The sequence below is a fragment of the Zootoca vivipara genome, chromosome 13 (genome assembly GCF_965207765.1).
Source record: "Zootoca vivipara chromosome 13, rZooViv2.hap1.1, whole genome shotgun sequence".
Taxonomy (NCBI): Eukaryota; Metazoa; Chordata; class Lepidosauria; order Squamata; family Lacertidae; genus Zootoca; species Zootoca vivipara.
In genome coordinates, this window is record NC_142596.1 from 26988969 (window position 1) to 27009260 (window position 20292).

Genomic DNA, 20292 nt, shown 5'->3' on the forward strand with positions numbered 1-20292 from the left:
GATTGTTGTTCGGCACGAGTAACGGTAATTATAAGTCTCGTCTCCTTTTCAGATTATTTTCTTTCGTTTGTTTTTTTTAAAGTCATGTTTTGTTCTTAGATATTGTGATTAAAGGAAACAAACAGGAATCCTGCATGCCGTGCCCTGGAAAGCTTTGCAGAAGAGATCATGTGCAACACACATGGGATTCTGAGACCACCGATGTTGGGAGCCTCATTCCACTCTCAGTGACGGTCCAATCCTGAAAGGCTTTATTATAGTCAGGTTTATTTAATTCTTTATTTATTATAAAACAGGTTTCTGGACTAGATAGGTCATTGGCTTCATCCAGCAGGCTGTTCTTATGTTCTTATGTTATTTGCAACCACATCTGCAAACTCTTAAGACTTGGAAATTGAGGTACCGTAGTGATGATGACTCTTGTCGTCTCCAGAAAGGAGTCTTCCGACTGGCTAACGAAGACTTCTTTATCGAGCCACTGCCTGAGAGCAAATTCAGGGAGAAGGTGGCCCATCCCCACAGGATATATAGACGCCACGTCCCAGATTATGAGGCCGAAGAGTTTATTTCAGTCGTGAGCACGGAGCAAGACAGGAAGCAGTCTGCCATTGCCAGGATGTGTGGGGTCCAAGGTAACTCCACCCCCCCACACACACACAAATGATTTGTTGGCTGATGGAAGCCTCCTAATGTGTTAGCATGTTTGCTTTCCTCCCCAAGATTGCATGCTGACTTTGTTATTCAAAAATTCACATTATATGTCCCCTAGAAGTGACATTAACGGCATGAATGCTGCTCACATGAATGTACGTGTCAATGTAAACAGCAGTTGTGGGTGAGAAAAGCAGCATCAAGTCTCTAGTGGGGGACTTTTTATCTAGAGAAATGTTGAATCCATGCTTCTGAATGGAAATTACTGGGGACATGTTTTCAGCTGTGGCTCAGCTAAGCAGACCAGGGCTGGATTTGACCTTCAGAGCTCTAAATACAGACTTCCCCGACCTGGTACCCTCCAGATGTTTTGGACTACAACTCCCATCAGCCCCAGCCAGCATGGATGGAAAGAGAACTTTAGAAACAATGCGCCTGCAAAAAAAAAGCAGAAAAAATATGTTTCTGCTGGCTGGGGCAGGTGTAGTCCAAAACATCTGGAGGGCACCAGCTCGGGGAAGGCTGTCCAAATCTTTTGGACACAATTCAGAAGAGCATTTTCTGCATTTTTGCAGGGGAGTTGTTTCCAAAGTTCACTTTCCAGCTGCCTAATTGACCGTGACCGCAGTTCAAAGGCTGGAAGAGAGAGCGGGGATTGTGTGCAGCCCTGACTGGGCATTCCCCAAAGGGCAAGGTCTTCTTCATGCCATGCAGCTCCTAAAAGTCTCCTTCTGTGTTGCCACTGGGGTAAAAAAGCCTCTGGAGCAAATTAGGGGGTGTTTTCTGTCGGTTTTGATTTCACTTTGGGCCTCCCACCTTGCCTGGGAGGGTCTGACGTGTAGATTTCACTTCGAGTCGAGACACTGATTAGCCACGGATACTGTTCCCTTACAGACTAGCAAACACTTTCCATCTGAAGGCAGCCTCAATTGGGGGCAAGAATTTGCCCCTGTTGTTTTTAGGATTCCCCCCGCCATTCAAAGCATGGTTTTAGAAGCTTTTCTGAACTACAACTCCCATCGCCCCCGCGGTTGGACTATGCTGGCTGCTGGAAGTTGTAGTTCAGTAACATCTGGAGAGCCAAAGTTTTCCCACCCATTGACTACATCAGGCATCCCCAAACTGTGGCCCTCCAGATGTTTTGGCCTACAACTCCCATGATCCCTAGCTAACAGGACCAGTGATCAGGGATGATGGGAATTGTAGTCCAAAACATCTGGAGGGCCAAAGTTTGGGGATGGCTGGACTACATCAAAAACCTGCCTGGAGAGTCAAAGTTGGGTGGTGGGCATGTATCCTTGTTGCAGAGGAAAGAGGTCTGTTGGATCGCATTATTTGAGTGGGAAGATGGCATAGATCCAGAGGTTGGAAGCCTGTCGGACATCAGCTTCCACCAGTCCAAACCAGCAGGGTCAATTGGCAGTGATAGGAGTGGAAGCTGAAGAACATCTGGAGAACTTCAGGTTCCCCATCCTTGAGTGACATCGGCCTTCCCAAGCCTGCTGCCCTCAGTGGTCATGAGTGGTGATGGGAGATGGAGTCCAACCACATCTGTAGGGCACAGGTGGACCCATACACCTGTTGAAGGGACCCAGATGCTTCGAGGCTGATCAGCTTGTAGAGCAGTAGCAGCAGAGGGTCCCAGGCATCCTCAGACCTCTCATCTTCTGCTCTCAACCTCCAAGAAAGCCTCGAGACCTCTGAGAAGCAGAGAGAGAAGTGGGAGGAGAAGCGGCAGAGGAAGCGGCGGATCAAGCAGCGCTCTGTCAGCAAGGAGAAGTGGGTGGAGACCTTGGTGGTGGCCGACACCAAGATGGTCAAGTATCACGGCAGCGAAAACGTCGAGAAGTATGTCCTGACGGTCATGAACATGGTGAGTCCTGCAGGGGTGGGAGAGAGAGAACCGGTCTTTGTGCTGGGTGGGGGAAGCTGTTCAATGCACTAGACCTGTGCTTCCCAAACTTTTTCCAGGCCAACTCCCCTTTGGTCCCATAAACTCATCCCCAATGCCCCCTACCCCATAAAAAAGTATTATTCAGAATAGTGGTTTGCACAACCCACTAATGAAGAAAGTAACAAGTCTAGAGTGAGAGACTAGGGTGATCTCCGCTGTGGTGAGACTTTTGTGGGTGAGCTGAGAGTTTGTTGGACCCTGGGCGAGAACCCAGAGGCTGAGAGGGAGGCTGTGTCAGAAGAAAAATGGATTGATACTGATTTTTATATACAGTCATACCTCGGTTTAAGTACGCTTCGGTTTGAGTATTTTCAGTTTAAGTACTCCACGGACCTGTCTGGAACGGATTAATCCACTTTCCATTACTTTCAATGGGAAAGTTCGCTTCAGGTTAAGTACGGACTTCCGGAACCAATTACACTCATACCTCGGGTTAAGTACGCTTCAGGTTGAGTACTCCGCGGACCCATCTGGAACAGATTATCCACTTTCCATTACTTTCAATGGGAAAGTTTGCTTCAGGTTAAGTACGCTTCAGGTTAAGTACAGACTTCGGGAACCAATTGTGTTTGTAATATTTTTATATGTTCAGTCGTACCTTGGATCTCAAACACCTTGGCTCCTGAACAAATCGGCTCCCGAACGATCGAAACCCGTGTTCTGGTTTTTGAACATTCTTTTGGAAGCCAAATGTCCAATGGGGCTTCTGCAGCTTCCAATTGGCTGCAGGAGCTTCCTGCAGCCAATCAGAAGCTGCGCTTTGGTTTCCGAACATTTTGGAAGTGGAACGGACTTCCGGAACCGATTCCATTCGACTTCCAAGGTACGACTAACTGTGTATCAAATTTTTTATGACTTCTTAGCTCTAAATCAGAAGAAAAGGCAATCTGTGTAAAATCCTATTGCTGTTTATTCCAATTCAGCGCCAAACTGCTGCTTTCCCCAGAGGAAAGCAGTGGGGCAGACGGAAGCCTGGATGAGCCCTATGTCAAGTTCATCAGCTTCAGTGGGTCTGCTCTGAGCAGGACTAGCGTTGAACACCAGCCTTGATCTTCTGAGGACCAAGTGTAGCATGGTGGTTAGAATGCCAGACTAAGACCTGAGAGACCCGGGTTCAAATCCCCACTTAGCTATGAAGCTAACTGGGTGACCTTGGGCTTTCTCAGTCCAACCTGCCTCACAGAGATTTGAATGAGGAGAGGGAGAAGCATGCACTGCTTGGAGAAAAAGGTGGGATATAAATGCAAGGAATGAGTGCGAGTTACAAAGGGAGTGTGGTGATAGCAGGGCCTTCCCACCCTCCACCCCCTTAGCCTTCAACAGCTCTGTTTCTCCTTTGGCACAGGTGGCTGGAATGTTCCACGATGCCAGCATTGGGAACCCTATCCATGTATCCATTGTGCGCCTTATCATCCTGGAAGAAGAAGAGGTACAAAGAGGCTTTTAATACCGCTGTGCTGTTTTCATTATCCGTATTTTAATAGATTCAGGGTTTTTTAAAAAATTATTATTATTAGAGTTCAATTACTTTTTAACAATTGCATTCTATAGGCTGTTAGCTTTTTGTATTTTATCTGCGTCGTTTTTTATTTGTGTAAGCTGCCTTGAGTTCTGGTCTGGGGAAAAGGTGGTATATAAAGAAATATAATAATAACAGAAGCATTTAGCTGTGAATCCTACATTGCAGGGGGTAGGGCTAGATGACCTTTTGGGTCCTGTCTCTACAGTTCTATGACTCTGAGGCTAGCTAGCACACCTTCCGTTCCTGACAGCACCTCACAGGATGTAGGAGCAACTTTCTGCAATTAGGTTGAATGGGCCTCTGGGAATTCAGGTGCCTCTCTGCACAACCTGCAGACCACAATTCAGGCTTCCCCTGTCAGCCTAATGCTGCCTCTGTGAAAGGCAGGAAGTGTTTCTGGAACGGTTGTCCAAGGCGGTGGTTTGCAGCGGCGAGGGTCCTTCATGCATGAGTCTTCTAATTTGTCCATAGGTGTGTGCATTTCTGTGCAGATAAGGCTGCTAGGGTGTGTTGGGAGGAGATGTTGTGTGCTTGTATTGCATGCTTATGCATGCAATTATTGGGGAGGGGGAGTCTTCAAAGCAGGGCTGGACCAAGGGCAAGAGATGTTGCTCAGGGCAATGACACCAATAGGCACATCAGTGATCTGGTGCACGAGGCCCAGGATCTCTTGAAACGCTGGCCGGGGCTGCTGGAAGTCATAGTCCAAAACGTCTTGAGAGTGCAACAGCTTGGCAAAGGCCGGTTTAGTATCTGACCCTATTAGGAGCTTTGTAAATAATAAGGTGGAGGAGACAGAGTAATGGGAATGCCCCCAAACTGTGTCTTGATGGAATGCTAAACAGGAATACAGTGCAAAGCATAGAATCATGGAATTGAAGAGCTGAAAGGGACCTCAAGGGTCATGTAGACCAATACTCTGCAGTGCAGGAGTCACAGCTAAAGGAACCCTGACAGATCGCCAGCCAACCTCTGCTTAAAACCCCCCACTGATGGAGAGTCCACCACCTTTTGCTAACGGAAATTTTATCCTAATATTTAGTCAGAATCGCCTTTCTTGTCGTTTGAATCCATTGGTTCCAGTCTTCCCCTCTGGAGCAGCAGAACTTGCTCCATCTTCCATGTGACAGGCAGCCCTTCAGATATTGGAAGATGGCTATCGTACCTCCTCTCGGTCTCTTCTTCTAGTCCAGACTAAACATACCCATCTCCCTCAACTGTTCCTCATAAGGCTTGACTTCCAGACCCCTGGTCATCCTCTTCTGCACACCTTCCAGTTGGTCAACATCCTTCTTAAATAGTGATGCCCAGAACTGGGCACAGGTGGGGTTGGACCAAAGCACTGTTTGCTAACCGGGAGGGGCCTCATCTCCATTTCTGTAGGACGACCTGAAAATCACTCACCATGCAGACAACACCTTGAGGAGTTTCTGCAAGTGGCAGAAGGCCATCAATGTGAAGGGGGATGACCATCCGCTGCACCACGACGTGGCTGTCCTGCTCACAAGGTATAGCTCTGCTCAGGCTCTGCATTGGCGCTACCACGCATTTCTTTGAAGGCATCCCATGTGGCTCCCCACTGATGTCGTAGGTTTCCAGATCCCTTCGGTCCCAGCTGGCAGAGCCAGCAATTGGGGTGGTAAAGAGAGCTGGAAGCATCATGCAGCATGGAGCCTGTGTGGTGCAATGGGTCAGTGCTTCTGGCTGTTAACCAGAAGGTTGGTGGTTCAAGCCCACCCAGGGACAGCTGTGGGCAGGATTCCTGCATTGTAGAGGGTTGGACTAGATGACCCTTGGGGGGTGCCTTCCAACTCCACAATTCTTTGAACATCTGGAGGGCACCAGGTTTGTTTGTTTTATTTCTTACATATATAGAGCATCTTTTCCTTGCAAGGAGATCAAGGTGGTGTACATGGTTCTCCTGCTCCTCTTCCACCCCCCCCCCCAAATAATTTTTATTGGTTTTCATGTACAGTAGAACCTCAGCTTGCATTACCCTCGGGTAATGTAAACTTCTATTGCGCTGTGTGCATGCGCAGAAGCGGCACCTCCAGTTGCGGAAACCTCGGGATCCTACCGGAGCTCCGGAACAGATCCCATCTGCAACCGGAGGTACCACTGTAAATACAAAAACAACATATAGCTACAGTAACTTGACCAGTGGTAGATTAAGTTTCATATGCGGTACACAGTACATAAGCGGTGTGTTAATTTTTTCATTGTCAATTCACGTATCCTCCCACAACAACCCTTAAGCTGAGGGGGAGGGATTGAACCAAGGTCACCTGGTGAGCTTCCTGGCCAAGTGGGGATTCGAACCCTGATCTCCCAGGTCCGACATTCTAACAGCTACATTACACTGGCTGCTATCTACTCAGATATATATAATAATAATAATAATAATAATAATAATAATAATAATAATAATAATAATTTATTATTTATACCCCGCCCATCTGGCTGGGTTTCCCCAGCCACTCTGGGCGGCTTCCAACAGAAAAATAAAACACAGTGATCTATTAAACATTAAAAGCCTCCCTAAACAGGGCTGCCTTCAGATGTCTTCTAAAAGTCTGGTAGTTGTTTTTCTCTTTGACATCTGATGGGAGGGCATTCCACAGGGTGGGCGCCACTACCGAGAAGGCCCTCTGTCTAGTTTCCTGCAACTTGGCTTCTCGCAATGAGGGAACCACCAGAAGGCCCTCGGTGCTGGACCTCAGTGTTCGGGCAGAACGATGGAGGTGGAGACGCTCCTTCAGGTATACTGGACAGAGGCCATTTAGGGCTTTAAAGGTCAGCACCAACACTTTGAATTGTTCTCGGAAACGTACTGGGAGCCAATGTAGATCTTTCAAGACCGGTGATATGTGGTCTTGGCGGCCGCTCCCAGTCACCAGTCTAGCTGCCACATTCTGGATTAGTTGGAATGAATATGCAATTAACAGCAGATGTGATAGAACCTCTGCACAACCCTTTATGCAAACACATCAGGCTGATTGCTGCCTCTTTTTCCTCATTTGTGTGTTTTCTGCCTGCCCGGAGAAGGAAAGACCTCTGTGCCGCCATGAACCGTCCCTGTGAGACTCTTGGCCTGTCTCACGTCTCCGGCATGTGCCAGCCTCACAGGAGCTGCAACATCAACGAGGACACGGGGCTGCCTTTGGCCTTCACTGTGGCTCACGAACTTGGACACAGGTACTGAAGGGGAAGCGCTCGTTGATCACACAGTGCATAGCTAAACTGTGGAACTCCCTCCTACAGGAGGCAGTGATGGCCACCAATCTAGATGCTTAAAAAAGGGGGGTTAGACAAATTTGTGGAGGAGAGGACTATTGATGGCTTCTAGCCATGATGCCCATGCTCTGCATCCACAGTTGGAGGCAGCAATGCTTTTGAATGCCAGTTGCTGGAAAACACAGGAGGGGAGAAGGCTCTTGTGCTCAGATCCTGCTTGAGGTGGGGCTGATGGGAGTTGTAGTCCAAAACATCTGGAGTCACCAGGTCAGGGAATGCTGCATTTAGAGCAGGGGTCAGCAACATGCGGCCCATGGGCCGGATGCGAAGACCGTTTTACCAGCCCACGAGCCGCCCCTGAACTGAGCCGCCTGCTTGGCGAGTCCCCCACGGGCTGCACTAAACCAGTGTGGCGCAGCTCAGCACGGTGTGGTGTGGTGACTCACCGAGCGGTGCCAGAAATTGCGTCCGCACACGCACAAATACTGGAAATCGCGTCTGCGCATGTTCAGACACCGAAAATCACTTCTGCGCAGGTGTGATTTTTGGTATCTGGGCTTGCGCAGAAGCAATTTCCGGCACCACGCACCTACGCGGACGCGATTTCCGGCATCACGCTGCGCCAGTCTGGCCCACGGACAATCTCCGTGGGAGTAATCCGGCCCCTGGCCGGTAAACGTTGCTTACCCCTGATTTAGAGCCTACTACCTCCCTCTTCCCCCTGGATAGCATGGCCCCAGTGCCACATGACCCTGCTGGCTGGGGCTGATGGGAATTGTAGTTTCAACCCCCTGGAGAGCACTCGGTCAGCCAAGGCTGATGCAGACCATCCCTTAAAGGCTCGGGGAGGGAAGACCTCTGCCCCGGGGTGTGTGGATGTGAATTTGGCTTCCGTCCCGGATCTTGGGGTGCCCCCTTGAAACTCCTTTGCGGTCGTGTCTCTGGGCGCGTGGCTCACCTCCCCCTTTGCGGGGCTGTGCTCTTACAGTTTTGGGATTCAGCATGACGGAAGCGGCAATGACTGTGAGCCAGTTGGGAAAAGACCTTTCATCATGTCTCCACAGCTCCTGTACGACACCTCGCCACTCACCTGGTCCCACTGCAGCAGGGAGTACATCACCCGCTTCCTTGAGTAAGTCTGGGGGCCATTACCATTGGCGTGGCTCTCGATAGCTGTGGCTGTGATGCAGAGGTTGTTGTTCACTCTGTGTGTGTTGGAGGGGTAGGGCGAGGCATTGGGTCATTTGGGTCCCATATACCTGAAAGATCGCCTCCTTCCCTACAGACCCTCTGGGGTGCTGACATCAGCAGAGAGGGCTCCTGCAGTCAGTGCTCCTTTAGGCTTTTGAACTTTTTTTTGACATGGTGGTTTTTGAATTATGAGCCATAGAATCATAGAATTGTAGAGTTGGAACAGACTCCTCTAGTCCAACCCCCTGCAACGCAGGACTCTTGCCTAACGTGGGGCTCGAACTCACGACTCTTGAGACTAAGAAACTCATGCTCTACCGACTGAGTCACAAGCCGTGGACTTCTGCAGGAACGGCAAACTGCAAATGATAGTCACACCCGTGCCCATTCACATCCATGCCACTTCTAAGATTATGCAATAATCCCATAAATATACAATAATAAGAATAATTAAAGATGCATTGCGATGACCAGGGCAGATCTGCATGCGTTGCCTTTCAGGTAGATCCGCTCAGTGCTAGGTTTCTAGAAAAAGAGGTGCCGGAACGCACCATGAACACCTCCCTTGTTCTCTTATCATGGCAATGGTGCCCACTTCAGAGGTGCCGGAACTGAGTTCTGATGAGTTCTGGCTGAAAAAAATAGACTTGGATCTACTATTTTCTGTGCACATACATGGGCAAATTATTTGGGGAGCTCCAAGATCTTCTTTCAGGTGACTTCAGTTGTGTTTTCATTGAAGTTTCATGATACATAAGAGAACTTGCACGCCACTCTCTTGAAACGGAAGGCCCACCTGTCTTTTCTTGGTTCTCAGTACTTAACTTTGCAGCACACAGTGGCCGAAAAGTTTCCTTTTCATGCTGATGAGGCAGTTATAGGAGGCTTGAGGCAGGGACCCCACTGCAGAAATTTGTCCCCCACCCTGATCCCATACCCTCCAACATTTAACTGATGAAAATAGGGACGTCCTATTCAATAACAACAACAATAAGAACAGTATTTTTTACTATTTATACCCTACCCATCGGACTGGGTTGCCCCAGCCACTCTGGGTGGCTTCCAACATACATAAAAACATAATAAAACATTGAACATTAAAAAAAAAACCTTCCCTATACAGAGCTGCCTTCAAGTGTCTTCTAAAGGTTGAATAGTTACTTATCTCTTTGACTCGGGGGAGTCGCATAACACTACATCACTGGATGACTGTATGTGGGTCGACACTCAGAATCGGACAGTGTGTGGTATACATGAATGAGAGATAATCAGTTAAAGCCTTGATCAATGGTTTTTTAATAAAAAAATCTTGATTTACAAAAATATGTGCAATGTCTCTCGTAACATTTTTACAAATCAGTTTCATTTGTTGAGACATTGGGAAGAAAGGGGGAAAAGAGGTAGATGGGGGGGGAAGATGGGTGATGATGTTTCTATTTTACTTAATATATGTGGGGCTTTTTGTCAGCGTCGCTTCTGCAGGTTCTCTGCTGTTCGCTTGTGTTCCTTTGGTGGTGAGAGATGTTGGGGTTGGCCTAGGGTGTGGTTGTTCATTTGTGGTTGGCTGTGGTGGTCTTTGTTTCGTGTGTGAGTGGGGTGGGTGGGTGTTTTGGATCAGGTTAGCCATATTGATTTGTATGCTGTTGGTGGTTTTTTGTCATTGTCTTGTTAGGCTGTGTATGTGATAAAGGGGAGCCATACCGGGGTGAAGCCATCTTCTTCTATTTGTCCCCGTGTCAGTTCCAGCTTATTGGTTAATTTTTCTAGTAAGGCTGTTTCCCATACTATTTGGTACCATTGGTCCATGCTTACTCCTGACAGGTCTCTCCAGTGTCCGGTTACATCTTCCAAGACAATAATGCCCACCTACATCACAAAGAACTCATAACCCGCTTACTCTCAGCAGCCAGAAACACCATAATCAAGGAGGGTTTTGACTCTGCCTTGGCCCTGTGCTTCTAGTGTGGACTCAGCCCTGTCCCAGACGAGATTGGTCCTCTTGGAAAGGTGGTGCCAAATTCTTTCCTCCGGCACTGTTTATTTTTAACACCTCCTTGCTGCCAATTCCGCTGCCTCCCCCCAAGGCACTTAAGCCAGGCGCCTGGGGATTGGGGTCTGTCTGTCAGCTCCTGCTTGGCCCAGCTGCTCTTCCCCGTTTTGGCTCTTGTAGAAAGGAACCACAGAGGTTGTGAGGGCAGCAGCTGCAGTCCAGCTGCCTGCCGGCCCTTTTCTTGCTATTTCTTGTGACAGAGCAAGCAACGAGCACCTTAGCCCAGGTTTCAGGCCCATGGCTCCAAGGCAGGGGATGAGCCAAGCCATTCAGGCCTTGCATTGGTCTCACCTGGGAATGAGGTGCAACCCTGCCTAAAGGCTTGAGGTCTGCTTGCAGAGGCCATTGTGTCAGATAAGAGATTCTGGGGCTCAAGCCAGGCTGGAAATTCAGGTGGCTTTGATGGTGCATAGTACCTTCCATCAGCTTCAGCTGGTGGCCCAGCTCTGCCCCTATCCAGACAGGGACAGCCTAACCTCTGTCATCTGCGCCTGGTAACCTAGGTTAGATATAACTGCAACATGTTATATGTGTGGCTGCCTCTGAAGACTGGTGGGAAACTTCAACTGGTGCAGAATTTGGTGGCAAAGCCGCGCAGAAGCCATGCTATGCCCTGCGAGGGCGCCGGAGCGATCTCCGCCCCTCAGCGCCAGGGCGCGCGACCTGCTCGAGACTGCCCTGCCTGGTTGCTCACTTGGGCAAGACAGTTTAAGCATATGACACCGATCCTGGCCCAACTGCACTGGCTGCCAATTTGTTTCCAGGCCCAATTCAAAGTGCTGGTTTTGCCCCTATAAAACCTTTGTTAACATGTCTTTAGGTACCAGGTCCCCTTCTCCCAGGCCTTTGGCTAATTCAGCAACCCATGCCTTTATGTTCACCCCTTTCATTTGGGTCCTTCTCTCCACAGCCGGGGCTGGGGGCTCTGCCTGGATGACCCACCGGCCAAAGATGTGATCGACTTCCCCTCCATCCCTCCGGGAGTTCTCTATGATGTCAGCCATCAGTGCCGGCTCCAGTATGGTGCCTACTCCACCTACTGTGAAGATATGGATGTAAGGAGGGGCTGGAGCCTTCGTGGCTTCCCAGTTATTTTGGATGCAGCAACAGCATCAAATTCTAAACTGGGAATGCAGGTGGGGTGGGGTCTAATCTCGTCTGAGAAACCCTGTCCAGAAGGAAACTTTGGTGGAGAGGAGGCCAGTTCAGCCAAGATTTGGGTAAGCAGCTGCTGTGTTTTCACCCCAGGTAGAGCCAGTACTGTGACCATAGAATCACAGAACTGTAAAGATGGAAGGGACACCCAAGGGTCATCCAGTCCAACCCTCTGCAGTGCAGGAATCAGAGCTTGACAGATGGCCATCCAACTTCTGTATAAAAACTGCCAATGAAGGAGAGCTCACCACTTTCCAAGGTCACCCAGTGAGCTCCATAGCCCAGTGGGGGATTCAAATCCTGGCCTCCCAGGTCCGAGTCTGATGCTCTAACCACTACACCACACAAGCATTTCCTCCATTCCTCTTCCCCCACTTTCTGTTGTATGCTTACCTTTCCCTTGTTAGTCTCCCACACCATTAAAGTTTAGGCCAACCTTCCCCAACCTTGCACGCTCCAGATGTTTTGGACTACAGTTCCCATCAGCCTCAGTCACACTGTGTTGGTGCTGATGGAAGTTGTAGTACAAAACATCTAGAGAGCACCCGATTCGGGAAGGCTGACTTAGATTGTAAGGTCCTTGGAGCGGGGACCTGTCCATTTTCGCTTGTCTTTACTTTATCAAGCACCATCTCTACATTGATGGTGCTATGTAAAGAATGCCAATTTCAGGCCCTTTCTTAATGTGCTATTTTTCGAATTGGTCTCAGCCTCTTTGGTTCACACGAGACTGTCAAAAAGAATCCAGAGTGTTGGGGGCCACATTGCCAGGGGACCTGCACTGCCTGGATTTGGAGATGAGAAAGGAATAAGTGGGAGCTTCTCCCCTTTTCTCCACCCATAAGGAGAGAACACTCCTCACCTCTTTTTTTGCCGCCTTGTCTTACAGAGCGTCTGCAGCACACTATGGTGCTCTGTGGGGAACACGTGTCACTCCAAGCTGGACGCAGCGGTCGATGGCACCAAATGCGACGAGGGCAAGGTAATTCCCCTGCAAACACATGTTCTTTAGTGGTTAGAACTCTGGACTAGGAGCTGGGTTCAAATCCTCACTCAGCCATGAAGCTCGCTGGGTGGTGACCACAGGCTACCTCTGTTATTGCAACTTAAGGAGATTTTACTTTCCTCCATGGGACGCGGGTGGCGCTGTGGGTTAAACCACAGAGCCTAGGGCTTGCCGATCAGAAGGTCGGCGGTTTGAATCCCCGCGACAGGGTGAGCTCCCGTTGCTCGGCCCCAGCTCCTGCTAACCTAGCAGTTCGAAAGCACGTCAAAGTGCAAGTAGATAAATAGGTACCGCTCCAAGCGGGAAGGTAAACGGCGTTTCCGTGCGCTGCTCTGGTTCGCCAGAAGCGGCTTTGTCATGCAGGCCACATGACCTGGAAGCTGTATGCCGGCTCGCCGGCAGGTTTTCACTGGGAAAACTCCAGGGCGAAAAAAATGGAGCACTCAGACATGGAACTTTAAAGTGCAGAGCTGTGCCTGAAAAGTGCAGGGCAAAAGATGTGTGTGAATAAGCCCTCAGTGCAGACAATGCAGAGCTAGATAGATGAGTGGTCAGACCTGGTTTAAGGGAGCTTTTTGTGTTCCCACTGCTGGATTTGGCTTCTACTTGGCTCTATAAAATGCACCCTTGCTCAGTATATACAGACAGCCACTCTTTCCTTTCCTTCCACTGCAAAGAAAGTATGTTCCAATTAGAGCTGGAGATGGAACCCAAATTACTCTTGGCTTTATTGTTTTCATTTTTTTAAAGGAAGGCATCTCAACTTTCTTCCTCCCGCTGGCCTTGGGTGCAACCTGAGATGTTCACACACCAGCCACAGGCTGCCTTCATTAAATCTGTCATGGCCCTCTCCCAATTCTGCCTTAAAACTATGCCCTGTTTAGGGAAGCTTTTAATGTTTAATGGATTTCTGTATTTTAATGTTTGATGGATTTCTGTATTTTAGAATTTCTGTTTTGTTGGAAGCCGCCCAGAGTGGCTGGGGGAACCCGGCCAGATGGGCGGGGTATAAATAATAAATTATTATTATTATTATTATTATAAAACTATCCCAAATTGCAGGCTGAGAGGTTGCTTTTACAAAATCCACAAATTCCTTTTCTCCGCAACCCCCTCTTCTTCTTCTTCTTTTTATTTTTAAAAAAGCTTCCAGCCTGACGAAGAGTTTTGCAAACTTGAGAGCTCACTCACTGCTCTACAACCTTTCATTTGGACATAATGTTTATTACATCTATTTTATTAATTTGGTTTATGAGTCACCTCGTAAAAAGTGCTCTCTAGGCTACAATAATGGTTTTATTCTACTATTAGCTTCGAGGTTCGGATCATGCTATTTGTTCTGGTTGTGAGGCTTTTAGGACATAATTTCCCCTCTTTTAAAGCTGTCACGAGTTAAAGAGAATTTGTAAGTCATGCTCTGCTGGTTTGCGGATAAAACGTTGTACTTAATTAGGAAGACCATTCGAGGGAAAATGATCATACTGCCTGCTTCAGGCTTGCATTTTCAGATATTGCCTGTGGGTTTTCTAAAATAACTCCCCAAACATGAAGCCCAGAATCTTTTTCATATATACATACACACACACACACACACACACACACACACACACACACACACCTATTTATATGATTGCTAAGGTATTGAAATTCTGCTACAGTTTAACAACTGTAGATGAGTTGGAGATGTAGATGAGTTTGGAGATGTAGTCCAAAACATCTGGATGGTACCAGATTGGAAGAAAGCTTTGCCTGAGCCTGGATGTGCAAGCCAGCCTCATCTGATGTACTCCTCCTCCCATTCCTCCACAGTGGTGCTTCAATGGGGAATGTGTCCACATGGGATACCGCCCTGAGTCCATCAATGGAGGCTGGGCAGCCTGGAGTTCCTGGGCGACTTGTTCTCGGACTTGCGGGGCAGGCGTGCAGAACGCCGAGAGGCAATGCAACAGCCCCACGTAAGTGACCGACCGTTCTGCTTGCAGCGGGGGCGAGCGGGGGGGGGGCATATGAGAACCTGAGAAGAGCATCGGCTGGATCAGGCCAGTGGCTCTTCCAGTCCAGCATCCTGCCCCTGAATTTGTCTAATGCTCTTTGAAAGCCATCCAAATTGGTGGCCATCACTGCCTCCAGTGGGGGGGAGTTCCATAGGTTAACTATGCACCACAGGTGTAGCCAAGATTTATGTTGCCCGGGCTGGGGTGTGTGTGTGTGTGTAGGACACCCACCTGTCCTCATCCTCTGTTTGTCTCTGTCTAGCAGATTCGGAATGAAATGTCTCAACAACTATTGTTTTAAATTACTTTCTTTTGAGCCTAAGCGCTCTGAAAAAAAAACCCTGTTGAAATCTTCAGTCATTTGAAAACAAGGAAGTTACATTTAAAAATTAAAATTAAAAATTAACAACATCATCCAAATGACCTCAGCGAGCATTTCAGTTTCAAATATTCTGATTATTTCTACTTTCAGTTAAGTATTTGTATTTATTGACTGGTGGGGGGGCAGCTGCCTCCCCTGCCCCCTGGCTGCACCCATGCTGTGTGCTGCGTCAAGGACTTTTCTTTAATCTGGCCTGAAACTTCCAGCATTCATCTTACTTGGATGTCCACGAGTTCTAGCATAATGAGAGAAGGAGAACTGCGGTTCCCTTTCTCCCGGGCAGATGGCCATCCAACCTCTGCTTAAGAACCTCCATTGAAGGAGAGCCCCCCACTTTCCAAGGTATTATGTTCCGCTGTCAAACAGCTGTTATGGTCAGAAAGTTCTTCCTAAGGTGGGTATGTGTCTGTCTCTCTGTCCCAACCTCAGGCCAAAGTACGGTGGGAAGTATTGCCTGGGGGAGAGGAAGCGCTTCAGGGTTTGCAACACCAAGTCCTGCCCCTCCGACGGACCCTCTTTCCGCCAACTCCAATGCAGCCGCTTCAACGGCAGAGCCTACAAGGGGAAACTGTACAAATGGACCCCCCTCCTTAATAACAGTGAGTCCACCTCTCTCTATCTCTCTCCCCAGCAAAACAGCAAAGATGTATTTCTGCATATATGCATGTATTAGTATTCCACCTTTCCTCCAAAATGCGGAATACATGGTTTCCTGCATATTACTCACACAACGACCCTGGCAGGTAGACCCAGGGTAGACCCAGGCTGAGGGAGGTAGCAACTGGCCCAAGGCCACCTGTTAGATTCATGGCAGATACGAATCCTGGTCTCCTAGGCCCCAGTCCAGGACTCGGACCACTGCTGAATTTATACGATTACTCCTGCGGTTATTTAAAACATTTATTTGTTGTATTCCACTTTTCCTCCAAGGAGCTCAAGGTGGCCTATACGGTTGCCCCCCCCCTTTCAATCCCCACAACAATTCTGTGAGGTAGGTTAGGCAGAGAGGAAGTTTCCAGCCCACGGTCACCCATTGAGCTTCCTAGCAGCGAGGGGATTTGAACCATGGTCTCCCAATTCCTGTTTCAGTACTCTAACCACTGCACCATGCTGCCGTTCCTCCCAGCAATAGCAGGGCAGTTCAAAGAAGACAAAAAACACACACATTAATCTATTTATAACCTCAGTAAGATTATATACATGGTTGTGTGTGTGTGAGAGAGAGAGGGTGGGGGGTGACTAGGACCTGAGAGACTTGGGATCAAATCCCCACTTGGCCAAGAAACTGACTGGTGACCTTGGGCCAATCACTGCCTCTCAGCCTAACCTACCTCACAGGGTTGTTGTGGGAATTAAATGAGAAGGGATAGAACCATGGACGCCACCGTAATCTCCTTGGAGGAGAGAAGTGGGGTGTGAAATGTAATAAATAAAAATCCATACTGCCAGAAAATGCTTGTGTGGACAAGAAAGTCTCAAGGAGGTGCCAAGATCTCATCAGTCAGCGCCTGCCTTAGCTCAGATAAATGTGTGTTTATTTATAGAAGAACTAGCTGGCCATGCCATGCGTTGCTGTGGGTTAGTCGTGTGATTTCCCCTACCCTGTGCCAATCCATGACGTAGCCCTGTGATTCCCCCACTCCTCCCCTCACACCCCCCGGCTTATCCCTGTGATTGCCCCCTCATCCCTGTGAATCCCCCAACTCTGTCCTGATCCATGACCTATTATGCCCCCTCTTCCCCCCATCCCCCGGCTTATCCCTGTGATTTCCCCTCTCTCCTCCCCCTAACCCCCCCCACTTACCCCTGTGATTTCCCTCCTCTCCTCCGTCCAACCCCCCTCCCCCCGGTTATCCCTGTGACCCGTTCATTTTGCACACAATCATTCCCCCAATGCGTGTGTTTTGTAAAATTTTGCCCTGTCCCAACCCTGACTCCCCTACCCACGTGTGTTATGTGAAATAGTATTTATTCTACCCAAAAGCACGGCCCTATAAAAGGCCCATATTCAGTTGATTCTATGCTGTGGCCTATTCGGCCCCCCCACCCCCCACCCAGGCAAGCCCCTAAATCCACTCAGCCTAGTCTGCAAAGCCAAGGCAAGATACTGTGGAGAGGGCAGGTTTCATCCCCGTGTCTCCCCCCACCCTGTTCTGACCAATTACCTATCCCTGCCCCCTTTTTGGCCCCCCATCCCACCCCCCGGCAAGCCCCTACCTCCACTTGGCAATGTTGGGCCTTGTTGCTGCAAAAGGCCTGTTTTCAGTTGGTTGCTGTGGAATTTTGTGATGTCATCTGGTGGCGCAGCTTTCGAGGCAGCAGTGGGCGATCTGCCTTTCTATTGGATGCTGCTGGAGTCTTCAGAGCTTCTGCTGGTGACGTCTAATTTGGGCGCCACTTTTTTGTGTTTAACCATTATTTTAGGTATAAAAGGTTTGCTTTTTCACTGATGGGCATGGAACGTTGTGGCCAAATTTGTTACATTACAGTTCAGCGGTTACGGAGAAAGGCTATGACCCCTGCGCACGCAATGCCTACATTTTTATATAGATAGATTATTTATATATGACCCTTTTGTAAGATATCAGGGCAGTGTACAGCAATATTAAAATATTTTAAAATGAGAAGCAGTACAAAACATTCACTAAGCTGACTAGCTAATCAATGGCCATTTTAACCAGCTGCACAGGCTGGTCAGTATATATTAAAAAAACCTTTCAAAATTAAAAGTGAGGGTGCCCGCCGCATCTCTGCATGGGACCAGCAATGTGTAACGTGTATTGAATACCTAATGCTGGCAAGCTGTTCCTTGGCCACACGGCTTGAGGAGAGGAGAGGAGAGGCAGTCAAGCGTCTGGACTTTTCTCTCTGACATCCGCAGTTAACCCTTGCGAACTTCACTGTCGCCCGGAGAACGAGTACTTTGCAGAAAAGCTCCGTGACGCTGTCATTGACGGGACCCCGTGTCATGAAGGAAACTCAAGCCGAGACATGTGCATTAATGGGATCTGTAAGGTAGGCAGAAGTTTGGGGAAGTGTGACTCCCTGGATGGAGGAGAGAGAGAGAGAGTATAGAGACTAGCCCTCACCTTGTAAGAAGATCCCTGCATGTAGTAAACTAGTGTATTGAAGTGCTAACATTCTACATGCAGGGCATGGTGAGTCAGGTGAGAGAGCCTTCAGAGACACAACCCTGCAATCCAAGGTGGTGGTGCAATCCAGTGAGATAGGAAAGCTAGGAGCTGAATGACACCTTAAACCTAGATTATGGGCACAACAATGTAATGTCTAGGCATGCCTTTTTTATAACAAGAATACAAAGCTGAAAATGAATGAATTGCAGCTAAAATATGATGTTCATTTTTCACATGGTCTAGTCCAGGCATCCCCAAACTGCGGCCCTCCAGATGTTTTGGCCTACAACTCCCACGATCCCTAGCTAACAGGACCAGTGGTCGGGAAAGATGGGAATTGTAGTCCAAAACATCTGGAGGGCTGAAGTTTGGGGATGCCTGGTCTAGTCCTTCCCTTGCCCAACCCCCTAATATTCTTATGAGGATCTCTTCTCCAATCTTCAGAGAGGAGCTGGAAGTGGGGAGGCAGAAAAAGTCCTCCTTTCCGACCACTCTGCAGTTTTAATCTGAAATCTTAGGCACAGTACTGCACCCAGAGCTCAGAAACGGCTCGCCCTAATGAAACAATTAGATGCCAGTTAGAACCATTAGATGTCAAAGAGAAAAACAACTACCAGACTTTTAGGAGACATCTGAAGGCAGCCCTTTTAAGGGAAGCTTTTAACGTTTAATGGATTGTTGTATTTTGGTGTTTTGTTGGAAGCCACCCAGAGTGGCTGGGGAAACCCAGCCAGATTTTTTGGGGGGGGGGTTATGAATATTAAATTTTATTATTATTATATTATGAACACTGGTGCAATCTAGAACCCAGCCACTTTAAATTCTGTATTGTGGCCAAAACTGCCCTCGTAGGCAGGATCCCTGTGTGTGGAAAGAGACCATGGAAACAGTAAGCGTGGAATTTCTTGCAAACCCTGATGATGCCTAAGGTTTCCGGAGGAAAGGAACAAATCCAGTGTTCCCCTGCCAAACCTAGCCTGGCAACTTCTCTCCCTGATAAAGGAAGGTCCCCCTGGAGAGTTTTAAAATAAATAGCCTGTCGCTGACTCCAGCGGATTAAGTGACCAGAGAGGCTGGTGCGCCAGAGAAGGATTCTCAACCCTCCAAGTGATGGCAGGTGAATGGGGATGTGGAGCAATCCATACTTTGCCTCTTCTGGCTTCTCAGAGAGGAGCAGGAAGTGACAAAAGTGGGGGTAGAGAGGGTCTCCCCGCAAGTCGGGGCAGTGCATGAGCCTATTCTAAAGTGGCTGCTGGCCTCTTTCCTCTCCTCCCTGCAGCCTATTAGAATTTATGTATTTACTTATGATCTCTTTATACATGTATATCCTGCACACTGCAATTCCCGTGGCTGTGTAATAAATGCATGTGCCCTTGAGCTTCTGCCCTGACTTCCAGAGAGCAAGCCTGGATTTTCGCCTCGGAAGTCAGCCAGTGTGAAGATCCAATTGACCCCCACCCAAGCACCTCCTAGGTTTTTGGACTACGGCTCCCATCAGTTGCTCTGGAGGTGCCAGGGGCATGGCTAACCCATTGCCCTTCCCTGATGCCTTTCAGAACGTCGGTTGTGACTATGAGATTGACTCCTACGCCGTGGAGGATCGATGTGGCGTGTGCCGCGGGGATGGTTCAACCTGCGAGACCGTCAAGAAGACCTTTGAGGAGAGCGATGGGCTGGGTGAGGGTGTTTCCGCCAGATTTGGGGGCCCGGTTGGGAATAAGGTGGGATGTCAGAGGATAGAAATGGAAATGGGGCCGCCTGCAATGAATGAACATGGATCAGAACATAAATGGATGCCTACTGAAGTATAGGTGGGTTCCCGTGAGGCAATACACATTAATAACAGCAAGAACCTTTATTGAACTAACAGAACTGGACAACAGGGGCAAAGCAACTGCTTATATACATTTCTGAAGGCCTAGACCACTCCCACTCCCAACGTGATTGGCTGTCTAAACTTCCAAGCTGCGAATCAGGACTCAGAGTTTAAGGGCCAATGGCAGAGGCCCAAATCCTGAA

At 48.6% G+C, this 20292-nt stretch overlaps 1 protein-coding gene across 1 annotated transcript in view; it reads left to right on the forward strand.

Annotated features, from left to right (window-relative positions):
* ADAMTS7 (ADAM metallopeptidase with thrombospondin type 1 motif 7) overlaps positions 1 to 20292 on the forward strand; it is a 65080-nt gene that overhangs the window by 3376 nt on the left and 41412 nt on the right. Inside the window, exons 3-14 of the mRNA XM_060282968.2 lie at positions 434 to 632; positions 2337 to 2524; positions 3951 to 4034; positions 5511 to 5635; positions 7173 to 7322; positions 8350 to 8493; positions 11513 to 11657; positions 12647 to 12739; positions 14573 to 14718; positions 15569 to 15738; positions 18021 to 18154; positions 19830 to 19950. Coding sequence (XP_060138951.2) covers positions 434 to 632; positions 2337 to 2524; positions 3951 to 4034; positions 5511 to 5635; positions 7173 to 7322; positions 8350 to 8493; positions 11513 to 11657; positions 12647 to 12739; positions 14573 to 14718; positions 15569 to 15738; positions 18021 to 18154; positions 19830 to 19950 — 1699 coding nt within the window. The remainder of the gene's footprint in view (positions 1 to 433; positions 633 to 2336; positions 2525 to 3950; positions 4035 to 5510; positions 5636 to 7172; positions 7323 to 8349; positions 8494 to 11512; positions 11658 to 12646; positions 12740 to 14572; positions 14719 to 15568; positions 15739 to 18020; positions 18155 to 19829; positions 19951 to 20292) is intronic.